General features: G+C 41.7%; 1 protein-coding gene across 8 annotated transcripts in view; it reads right to left on the bottom strand.

Moving 5' to 3' along the window:
• The window catches only part of TEAD1 (TEA domain transcription factor 1), a 162,687-nt gene that overhangs the window by 31,734 nt on the left and 118,930 nt on the right, over positions 1–12,023 (bottom strand). For 3 of the 8 annotated variants that reach the window (XM_057418298.1, XM_057418297.1, XM_057418299.1), the window contains 5 exons: positions 11,880–11,942; positions 11,729–11,791; positions 1,901–2,035; positions 1,663–1,709; positions 689–750 (listed from right to left, as the gene is read on the bottom strand). In XM_057418298.1, coding sequence (XP_057274281.1) covers positions 689–750; positions 1,663–1,709; positions 1,901–2,035; positions 11,729–11,791; positions 11,880–11,942 — 370 coding nt within the window. Of the gene's footprint in view, positions 1–688; positions 751–1,662; positions 1,710–1,900; positions 2,036–3,233; positions 3,679–11,728; positions 11,792–11,879; positions 11,943–12,023 lie in introns of those variants that run through there. The other 5 variants (XM_057418303.1, XM_057418300.1, XM_057418301.1 and 2 more) reach the window with 5 other exon arrangements.

Below are 12,023 nucleotides of genomic sequence, written 5' to 3'. Positions count from 1 at the left end.
ATGGTGTCATTTGGCAAGGGAGATATAAAATTAGTTATCGTCTGCAAAGAAATAATGATCTGTTCTGAAATTAGCCATGAAGCCAACTTGGGAAAAGGAGTAGCCATGGGAAGGGCTTGATCAATTTGAGCAATGGAAGTCAGAATAAACATTAGGTACTTATCAAAGTCATACCAGACAGAGTAGGACGTTCAGGAGGGGGAAGAGTTATCAACGACCAAATACAAAAAGTTGTTTTACACTTAAGTCTAAATATATATAGTTTTGGAAGAGTTTTTAGCCTCAGTTTAAAATAAATTAAGGGTTATTTTCATTACAGATGGAAATGAAATTTAGTTATTAAAAAAAGAAAGATGCATCCTATTACTCATTTTTCACAAAGCATTTACCTATCATATACAATTTACCTATCACATACAATGCTGACTGAAGATCATGTATCACAACTCCTTGCATATGTATTAGTGTTTCCTATCAAAATGTAAAAAAAAAAAACAACCCCAAACCAAAAAAACAAAACCCAAAAACCAGTGATTTTCCCCCAGATTATAACCAGCTAATAGGACACTGGAACTGGTGTTTGGTCTGGCTACAGGGAATGTTAGATGTGGATTAGTGGAAAAATTAATACATTGCATTCAGTACACAATCAAGTCTTTTTAAAGGAGAGTATAAATGGAAGAATTACCTGAAATGGGAGCTGTGACTGATGGCTGTATAGGATAGGCCTGCTGAACGAATGGCTTTACGCTGGAATAAAGAGTTACACAAAAATCATACACCATGCCATCCACAGTAAACTCTATTAGAGTCACATTGTATAAGAAAATACATGATTAATGACCTTTACCCACAAACATATATATCAATTCCTTGCATAGCTTATTTAACAGACAGAGAGTAAAAAGGTAAGAGAGAGAGAGGAGGGGGAGAATTACACCCAACATCTTAAAGCGACGAGTTCATCTGCACTGAGTCACGCAGCAGGAAACCTGACCCACCCGTTGCAAGTGTGCAGCAGACATGGATGATGATTGTTTTGACTCCTAATAAATCCAGAGGACATTAAACTACAGGGGCACAAAGACTCCCATGGGCTTCAAAGGAATAATGTGATGAGAAGCTGAAAAATAAGGCTGGGAAACACTGCTCCAGAGATCACCTCAAGGCAGAAAACATAACACCTGACAGAGTGGCAAAGGCTTCCTTCTCCACATGGTGCTGCTACCATGATGCCAAAGGGTAGTAATCCCACTAATGGGCCTCATGCAGTCATCTCCTGCCCTGCAGAAAAGCATGTGCCCCCTGCCTCCAGTATTGCTTATACATTTAAAAAAGGTTGGAAGTATATGTGCCAGAAACTTATCCACAGACAAAACCTAAAAAACTGCTTCCCTGGTATTATCATCACGTCAGCATGGAATGGGAGAAAAAGAAGCGTGCCCATTAGGTATTCAGCTTCAGCTTTGAAATCTAGGATCCCTTCTAACTTTCTGAATGTGAGTTCAGATCACTGTAAGGGTTCTTCCTTTCCCTACAACTATCTTTTCCTCCTCTTTGGAAAAAATTGCTAGCTCTTGCCTCACTGATATCCCCTGGCAGCGAAGTGCACAAGCCAGACCCATGCTGCAAATAGAAGGATATTTTAATTTTCAGACTTACTCTTGTGAGGATCCAGGCTGCCCTGTTTGAATCATACCCGGCCAAAACTGGAAGAGGAAAAACAAACAAACAGACCCACAATTGTTTTCTTTGTTGAAAGACTTTGGATATTTCTGAAAAAGCATGATTCCTTTTGCAAACACAAGTGAAAAGTATTAATCCATTCATTCAGCCTTAATTTTCTACTGCACATTGTTAGAGAATACAGGGAGTTTTTGGGACTCAGCTAACAACTTACCCCAGGTGCCCCAGGAAATGTAGGACGGGGAATTCCTGGCAGGCCCAGCTTGTTGTGAATAGCAGTAGCTGAGACTATCTGAGCTGATGACATTGCTGCCATGTGCTGGAGTGCTTTGTCCTTTGCTGTCTGATCCTTTAATATGACAATTACATGGAGTCTTAAAACATTTGGCACAACAAATGATGTTAAATAACTGCAGCTACAAGCACATAACTAAAAACTTAAAAAGCCACACAGAAAATGCAAAAATAGCAAACCATGCAGGAAAAAAAAATACAGCACAGAGGCTAACACTCAAACTACCTCAAGGCAAAACCTCCTCTCAGACATGCATGGTGGACCTGAATTCTCACAGTCTGCTCTGCCAACAAGCAGGAAGCTCTGGGAGAGCAAACTATTGACCACTTGTTTATTTGGGCAAATTCTGCTGATTTTAAATCAGGCTGGACTAAACACAGAATGCTGGTAAGGCTCTGCCTGCAGGACAGGGAGCACCGAGACTGGCGCCCTGTCGTTTAGATCTAAGAGAAGTTTGCCTTTTGTATTACACTGTAAAATGAGAACACAGAACTGCGACTGACTTGCAATGACAGATCTTTCTTTGTGCTTACAGGTTTAGAAACATTTTGGATTCTGTTTTACAACAAGTATTTTAAAAGATAGATCACAAAAAATGTAATTAAGATTTTAAACTTCCAATTGTGGAATTTTACTAATTTACAGTGTTCCCAAAGAAAACAATCAGCCATGAAACTTCTGTTTCCAAGAATACAGAAACAAGTTTAGGAAAAGATGGGTTGTTATTGATTACTTGTTTTAGAGCAGCGCTTGGAGTCCTAGCCACTGCCAAATATGTATGATCACAGAATAGAAAAGGAAAGCCTCTTAATGCAACAGTGTTAACTAAGTGGATATCTTAGGTCAGGTAAAATAAGTAAACAACAGACTGTTACTATCTGGTAAAGGGGGGTTCCTCAACCAGAAACACCGTATTAATAAGTGCTAATATTTAAGTATGTGACTTAGAATGAAGGAACACAAGCAGTATTAGGCAAGGATTTTGTTTGGGGGTTTTATTTTTAATTTTTTTTTATTTTTCAAGCAAAGTAGCAAGCATGCTGGCAAGAGATGCATGCTCTTATATATGGTATATGACTTTGCACATATGCTCCCTCTAAAGCTTGTTTATAGTAGTACTATAGGTGAGCAGTTTCTTCCTTTGAATAGCTCCTTTAGAAACAGCACAGGCTAAAAGTATAGGAAAAGCTAGCCAAAAATTCTGCCAAGCACAGCTAAGGTACATAATACTTGGTTTAGTTAAAATACTTACCATGCTTGTTACCTGGATACAACAACAAACAGTTTATTAAAATGCTTGTGTAGAAGAGCAGACTCTTAGCAAAATATGAACAAAATAGCAAGAGACAAAAGGAAGAGCATTTTGCTCAACATCCAATATTAGCTTTAAACAAATGCATTATTTTCACCTAGGGACTGATTCATTAAAAGGAAAACAAATAAAAAGGATCAGAAACCCCTAACAACACTGGGGAGAAATAACACCACCTCCTTCTGTGACAGCTGCAGAGAGCGGGTGAAGGGGGTTTTTGCTGAGCTTGTTTCCCTAAGCCGTTGCAAGGAGCCCCTGTGGGATGCAGCCTGGGAGAGCGGCAGGTGGAGCAGGGGAGTAGCTGCTCCAGCACAGTCCCCCTCTGCACTGCGCAGGATGTGAGCCTGAAGTGCAACCCACTGCCTGCAGAAGCATTAACACCTGCGGACTCACCCGCCCTGCTCCAGCACAGCAGCACCGGGCACTGCTTTATGACCTGCCTCATGGGGACTGCCTCGCTACAGCTGACAGCGCACCGACAGAGCAGCTTCTGCCCTGTGGCTGTGCAGCGGGCAGGGGGACACATTACCCATCAGTGCACGAACAAAACTTGGTTTCTCCAACTTGTAGCTTTCCCATATAAACACAAGCAGTTCACTGGGTAAGAGCTGGAAGTCAGCTCTGTCTCTGCCAGCTACAGGCACCTACCACTGCCCCAGGTGTATTTGGGAGGTTTGTGCACGGCACGTTATACTGGCTGCCTTTGGGTGCCTGCAGATCACTGGGCTATAAAATGCTTTGGTGGGTGTGAAAAAGTGGCAGTGTCCTGACATTCACACAGCTATCCAGAAAGCCAACACCTCTGCTCTCCTGCATAGTGAGAAGGACCATCCACCATGAAAACATGAACACGAGTTGTCCTTAAGCAACACTAGAGGACTTTTGTTCCTCTTCCCCCTTTCTTTTTTTAGGGGAGCTGGCTTGGAAATGCCAAACCATGAAAGTCTCACCTGCAGTTGACTGAATCATAACAAAACCGAACATAAAGGGGATCAATACCCTGTGTTTGAAATGTATGATTCAAGAGACGTGTGCCTTTGGGTCCTAGTAATCTCCAAAACTGAGTGCTGCTTTCATACTGCCTTCTTTCTCCAGAGCTGTTATGGCACTACAGCCTCCCCTCCTGCACTGCCTCCTGGCTGCCACCAGCCATGCCAGTGCCACCAAAGGAAAGCCCAGCTCCTGTGCTCCTGCTACGTTCCCAGACTCATACTGTTCTGCTGATATAATGGCTGCTATTAGGTGGATCTAAACTAAAGAAGAACAGGAAAATAAAAGCTTTGTTAGGGATATAAAAGCCCACACCTGGGAGCTGCATGAGCCCAGCGTAAATGATGTCTATGGCATAGTTCATCTTGCCTCACTTCAGGCATCTGAAGTCTCCAATCTAAGGCAGCCGGCTAGCCCCCTGCTACTGTTAGTGCAGTAAGCACCTACTGGAGGAGGAGACAATGTATTTCTTGCTTGCCAGGCATCAAAACCAACTGGAGTGTGTTACTTTCTGTACTGTTACCCCTGTCCAAGGACTACAACAGGAGCCTGAGCACGCCATGGCAACAGTTAGGGCAGGTAAATCCCTGATGAACTAAGGAGAAATGAACTATGGAAAAATTTTCCAAAACTTACACTTCCTTCAAGAAGACCCGTTGTGTTCACAGAAGGAAGGACACTGAGACTGTCTTGTGGAGCCCTCAGCTGCCATTGACACTGAGCCTGATGAGCCAGAATTTTAGGAAAAGGGACAGGGATTTTTGGAGGGAGAAAACATCTTCTGCTTCATGACATGAGAAGGGATATGCCTTCCTTCTTGCCGACTGCTGCTTTCACCCTAGAACGTTCTGCATTTTGCAGTGGCTATTCATCTCATCCACTTTGACCAATTACATTAGCAGGAGGATAGAGAGAAAGCAAAAGTGTTTGGGATGCCAGCTCAGAAATACAGCCCTTCCAGCAGGGCTAGTCTTGAGGAATTTCAACAGCTCCTACAAAGTTTCTCAATGGTGGCAATCTACCAGTTCCACCGGACATCAACAGCCTCAGGCCAACACACATCAACAGGAAGTTTCACCTTTTGTAGACTTAGGAACCTCTCCATGGTTGGAAGATCAGTTTTTCTCAAAGTAACTGCATCTTCACATTCAAACATGAAAGAAATGCAATTCAAAATCAAATACAAATACATAAGAGGCCCTGACTTCCACTGCCAAAAGAGTACCTTTTGCTGCAGGAACATTTTGGAGAGCTGCAAGGTGGTGGCCTGTGCTTGTATAACCAGGCAGACTTCATAGTCTTCAAAAACAAATGGGAAAACCACATTTTAAAGCTGTTTATTTAAACTGAAATACTAGCTTGTCTGCCACTTAAAAACCCAAGTATATGTTGGAGGTTTTTTATGCTGTAACGGAGAACGCTTGTAACCAGGAGGGAATGAGTCTTTCTACCTATCACAGCAATACAGCTGCTTCTGGGATGAAACTTGGTAACTGATTAATAACACACAATGGTATTACATCACAGTTTAGGCAGCTAGAGAAGTCATATATCCAATTAAAACGGCAGGGGTAATTTAAACAGGCAGATTACGGTAATTACCCAGGTTGGAATTTTGCCAGGACAAATGGGTTAACACCCCTACTCTAAACAGGAACGTTGTGGGATTTTTAATGACTGCAAATAGTTAAGACTTTGGTTTCCTATCTTGTCCAAGACAAAAGGGTTTGGTTTCGCTCTCACTTGTGCTGCTGTGTCAAGCTGGAATAAATACTTTTGGGTCAATGAGGTTTACGCTGCTGTCTGCAAAATAAGAGTTTGGCCCAGGGTGATGCACAGTCCCATGCTGAGGTTCGGCAGAGGCTTGGGGGGACACTATCTCCTACTGAATCACTAAATGCTGCTGGAGCTTAAGGTATTCCTTGGATAGGTCCTATCTGGCCCTGGCCTGGCTTGACACTACTTTATTTATGAGGTCTGAAGGGATTGCTGCTGCCCAGGAATGACACTGCAGCTAAGTAACAGACTGCACTCTTAGACTGCTGCCTTCTCTTTTAGAAGGGGAAGGGAAGGCAGCAGTCCTTCTGTACTGTGGTACATAATTAGTAATGAACATTACCGAAGTGGATTTAGAGTATAACGAGTGGAAATCTGGTCTAGTTCCACTAAACCCCTAAAATGCCACCACGGTAATGGAGATCAGGATCTGCCTCATGGTTTAGCCAACTGCTTCTGGCTGCAGTTGCAAGCACTTTGTTTTTGAAGAGTGGAAGTGCTAAGAATCTAATGCAAGGAGACTATATAACTTTTAATGAATCAGGCCCTTGAGGTTTACTTTTCACCCATTAGTTTTGGAATGCAAAATACATAGCTATATTAGATAATCACAATTCCCCAGTATCATCCAATTATTAATATCTATAAAAGCCCCACATGAAGTAAGAGTTCTACATGACAAGCACAAAAGGATTTGTGCTTGACTTTCTTTTAATCCAACATAAACAGATGAATAATTCAATCAGTTCAAACAAGTTCAACAGCAAAAAATAAAAACTATTGTCCTAGAATGATAAATGGGGCTTTGAATACCATGTTATCTATGGCTTTGGGAGAAAAAAAATCAGAGTATGAGGAAAAGTAAGCAAAACAGAACACAGTATTAATTCAAGAAACCCTAAAACCTGTACTAATATTTAAAATACAAAACTTTTCTTGTAAGGAAAAATAAAATAATAAGAAAAAGACGTAAGAGAAGAAACAACAATTTGCTTACAAAATGGATATTACAGTAACACTAACACATAAACCAGGTTCCTAATAAGCAATTTTGCAGATGTTATTTCTGCTCAGATCTCGTATTGATTCAAATAAACTTTGCAATAATTAGCTGTAGCTCAAAAAAGATAAACAAATCACGACAATATACAATTGTTCTGGACAAAAGATAGAGAGCACTTCAGTGTTTCTAGCCCTGATCTCCAATTTGCTTATTATTAGAGAAGACAGGAGTAAATACAAAAGCTGGCTATTTCAGCCAGGCAATAGCTAATGCCAAGAAGAGAATGTGCATTCAAAGCTGTCCCAACTTGCTGCCTAATGAGTAGCAATTAATCCATCTTATTGTATTTCAAAATGCTGAAGACTCCATTCACATCAAAGGGAATATTTCAAGGCTTTTATCATTGTTCATTTAAAAAGTATAGAGCTATCTTTAGCATTTTATAATTGACAACAATATTTTCTTTTTAGCCCTCAATGCAGAATGAAGAATAATGGATTTTAAAACATGCAATACATATGAACTGTAGGTATTTTAATGTTTCTTTTTGTCTGTGTCTAATTAATCTTGCACTATGAAAAAATATCTGAAATGAAAGTCTAAGATAGATGTACACCCTGCTGTGAAGACCTTTACTCTCTATTTATGCTCAGCTTCCAATCCATCTTTTCTCCTGAATGGACAGAGGTGACTTTGGCTCCCTGACAGTGCAAAGATGGGAAATGTTGCAACCTAACACTATGGACTGGTGTATTTGACACAGAAACACATTAGAGTGTAAAAATTCTGCTTTGCTTCTTCCAGCCTCTGCATGAAAGGAAATGTCATGAAGAGGAGCCGCCTTTCAGATCTGTCTCCAAGGACAGCTTTATCTCAGCTTCTCCATTTTCATAAGATGAAATTCCTCTAACTTCAGGAAGATTTTAACAACTTCAGAAAAATCAGATTAAAATCCCTAAAACAAGTTTATTTTCCTGAAATAAGAAAAAAAAAATAGAAAGTACAACATCTCTGGAAGGGCTTGTGGGACATTCTCTACTGGTGGTCTTGAAATGTTGCAATAGCATTTACAGGCAAATCTTCACTTTCTTGCAGGCTACGGATCCGTTCATCCAGAGTGACTGCAGGCATCAAAGAAAACAGACTTTGTTGGACCATGCAGACTCTATGGCATGCAGGTGAGATTTCAATCTACTGGGTAAGCTTCAGTAATATTCTATCTAATGCTATGTGTGTAGATAGCTCTGAAATCCTTCCATCCATCTGGGTTTTGCAAAGAAAACACAAGAAGATTCACCCAAGTACTCCCCTTGCCATGAGCAGGATTCAGACCAAGGCAAGACAGAAAGATCTCTTGGTATCAAATAAACTCAGCAGATACTTGGGAAACAAGAGTTATTGTTATACTCTTCCTCAAACTAAGAGACCAGGAACTAAGGATCTGTCAACAGGACAGATTGGCCACATCCCAAAAGATCAGTACAAAAAAGCATTATGAAGAAAACCACTAGCAACAGATGTCAGCTGGGGGACAGGAGCCTCCATGCCATACCCCTGCTATCCTCAAGACCCTGCCTGTGATTAGCTCAACTAAAGCACCGCTGGCACACAAGGAGCAATCAGCTTCTCTGCAATACCTGGCCTCAGGAATGCATGGGAGGTGCGTAGGGAGGATGTTTGGTGGCAAAGAGAAAGAAACATGGGAGATATCCTCAGGTCAGAGCTGACTGAACATACAGCTGTGAAGTGGCATGAAGGATCTCTTCATTAATCCACAGAATGCTTGCAACTCACACTGTAGGTAGGGAACTGGACATCAGATGCATGGGTTTTTTTTAAGTAGCAACCGCTCCCCTGTATGCCACCAATCACAGCTTTTAGAGAGTAATTGCAAGTGTCAGCTCATTGTTAAAAGGATGAGATTGGCCTGGGTTGGAAGCAGTGCTTCCCTTGGGTATCTTCGTATTGGTCATCCTTCAAGAGGAAGCACGGACTACACCAGCTCCAGAAAAATGAGGCTCTATCATCTTCCTGAGGAGGCTGATGGGGGAGTCCAGGCTGCTGCCAAAATGACCCCCACTGAAACAGTTGGCAGTCATAGATATTTTCACCTTGTCTTCCTTTCACACCAGTGATACCCCTCTCAGACAGTTTTCAAAGGACACTGGCCCATACAGATGTTTAAATACAGAAATAATAAGAAAACCAGGCAAGAGCACCAACAAAATGTCTGGAGGAATGATGTTCCATCTCGGGTCCAAATTCAGCAGCTTTTCCCACTTCCAGGGAGTAACACTGCAGCTCCCCAGCAGGAAAAGCAAGGGCTCTCTTTCTCATAAAGGCAGCTCCCTTACAGCACCTTCTTGCATCAAAGTTTCATCTCTTCTGTGTGGGGATAACAAGGTCTGTGGGATGCTGCAACTTCTCTGGAAGGGTCCTGTGCAGGAGGGCAGATGTCATGCCATTGCACCTCTTTCATTAAGAATGGCAAGAAAAGGAAGAGGGAGATGTATGGGGAAAGCCTGGCTCCCCTGCCCTTTCTGGTCACCCGTCAGGCTGGGGTCCATGGAGGAGTTACCAGGGCTGTGACAGGGCTCCTGGGGAGCTAAGTCTTGGAGTCAGCATGAGTACCTGGCAGCTGGCCAGCAAGACAAGTTGGGGAAGGGCTGGGACATTTGTTGCCATCAGCGATGCCTGGAAGGTGGCAAGGCCAGCGGCTGGCAAACCTTGTCACCAGTGTGTACTCCATGCTCACCGTGTAGTTGTAGAGTCGAATCAAATGCCCCTGCAGAGTACGAGGGGTGTGGAGATGGGAGACTCTTCCTGAAGCAATCAATTCATTGCACCAAAACAGCAGCTCCCCGCTGACAGGTGTGAAAAGGAAGCAAGGTCTGAAGCCCTTACAAAGTGTTTTGTTGCCCTAATAGAGCTTTCCTTCTTGAGGTGACTCCTTAAAATGAAAAAATCCATCTGGATCTCTATTTACTGCAAATGGCATTTTGGCTAGGGGTCTCCAATACTATTAGGGTTTAGCTAACTTCTTTTTTCTTTGGAAAGCTTCAAAAAAAATCAGATAGCAGGAGCAGTATTTAAAAATAATTTTTTTTTGCTTTGTAAGTGTCTTCATATTTTAAGCTGTTTTGGACATCCAGAAAGGAAAATATTTTAGAACTGTAACTCCAATACTTCTGTTAGGCTCTTAGGCCTGGTTTTTGGTATTAAAGTTGGCTTCCTGATTTACATAGCCTTGAGCGCTCACCAGTCCTATAAAACTCTCTGAGAGCTGCTGGTGCCGAGCATCTCTGAAAGTAAGGCCACCTATTTACTTACTTAATTTTAGGCATCAAGAATTGACAACTTAAGCTTAAAATGCCACATATCTCTGTATTATTGCACCCTCGGTTAAAAAGCAGTACGTTTAAGTTGTCTTAGTTGTTCTTTATGAACCCCAACTGCTCAGCCAGTGCAGCTAAAAAGCCAGCCACCAACAGCCATACAAGCTTGCCAGCATGCTGCCCACTGCGGATGAAAAACCCAGTGCTTCTGTCAAGGAGGCCTGTTACAAAGCCAGGCTGTTATTTATATGCTGCAGTTCCAGGATCCTGGTAAGCATCTGCAGTGCTCACCGCTTAGTATTGTGAAATTACTTTCTGAAACATTTTGCTTTTAAGCTAGAACAAAAACGTGACTTGTTCTCATCTCGGGGGGAGGAGTGTGGGGAAATCAACAAAAAAGAAAAAGGGAGGGAAGTAAAAGATTTACAAGTTCCTTTGCTTGTTATTAAAAAGGGGGAAAAGTCAACAGCAAAATCTGCAAAACCCCCTCTTCCACTTTGAAATAATGTAAAAACAAAACAAAAAAGGTCCCAGAATCTCTGCTGGAAATCTTGAAAAAAGCAATCCAAGAAACCCCTATTAAGCATTTCCAAGAGTTTCTTTTTAGCCTTAGAACATATTTTTCTTTCCGGAAAGCAGGGAAAACAGGGACATGTACAATTCATCATGTCAGATTAAGCAAACATACTTAATATTCCCTGAACAGGACTCTGACTAAGGCTCTTCAAAGATTAAATGCCAATATTTTACTTTAAAAAAAAATAATTTCAGGGAATCTTGTAAATAGCATGTAACTGGAGGTGATACTAGATTATACTCTAGAAACACCTTACAGTTTGAGCAATCTTGATGAGCTGTGCTCTCTGGCACTTGGAATAAACAATCTATTTTAAGTATTCTTGATGGCATTTCAAAAGCACAGACAAAAAACATTTGGGAATGGAAAACAATTACCCCAATTCCCCCTCTGGAAAAAGCAAAAAAGAAAAAGTGCCTACACGACTGTATAAAACCCCCATGTATTTAAATACACTTCTAGCACTCAACTGTTAAAAATATAAATGAAATAGACTAATAGGTTAAAAATCAGGTTTAGGTGCCGAGCTGTTACAAAGAGTAGTGCACTTTGCATTTGGACAGTGTTAAAACAATGTTTTTAATGTGGATGCTAGTGCAGAAACTGGAGATTAAACACAAAGAGACGCAGACAGCTACCACATGCAGGAAAACGAGGTTACAGGCACAGCAGCACCAGGCGCTCACCCATCACCGCGGGGAGGAGGAAGGGACAGGCATAGCAACCACAAGCCCAAAAGCAGAAAAGCGCATACCTTCAGCTTGGAATGAAAATCACGAGATTTCCTTCTGGCAAGAACCTGAATGTGACTAGACACCTGCAGGGTAGGGGAAGGGAGGAAACAAAGGAAAAGCCTGTAACCATGGAGATGAAAAGCCCCCTACAACTGGGCAAGCCAAACGTACCTTAATGGCGGCTTGAATTTCTCGAACTTTCTTTCTTGCTAAGACCTGTATGTGACTAGACACCTACATTGTTCAGGTTTATAGGGGGAAAAAAACAACAAACAAAAGAAAAACAAAAAGCAAATCAAATTTAAAACATCTACT

The sequence above is a fragment of the Pezoporus wallicus genome, unplaced genomic scaffold, assembly GCF_028554395.1.
Source record: "Pezoporus wallicus isolate ANWC-B61680 ecotype Strahan unplaced genomic scaffold, APGP_CSIRO_Pwel_v1 contig_2025, whole genome shotgun sequence".
NCBI lineage: Eukaryota > Metazoa > Chordata > Aves > Psittaciformes > Psittacidae > Pezoporus > Pezoporus wallicus.
The sequence above is the reverse complement of the archived record's forward strand: the minus strand, read 5'-3'. Positions and strand labels throughout refer to the sequence as shown.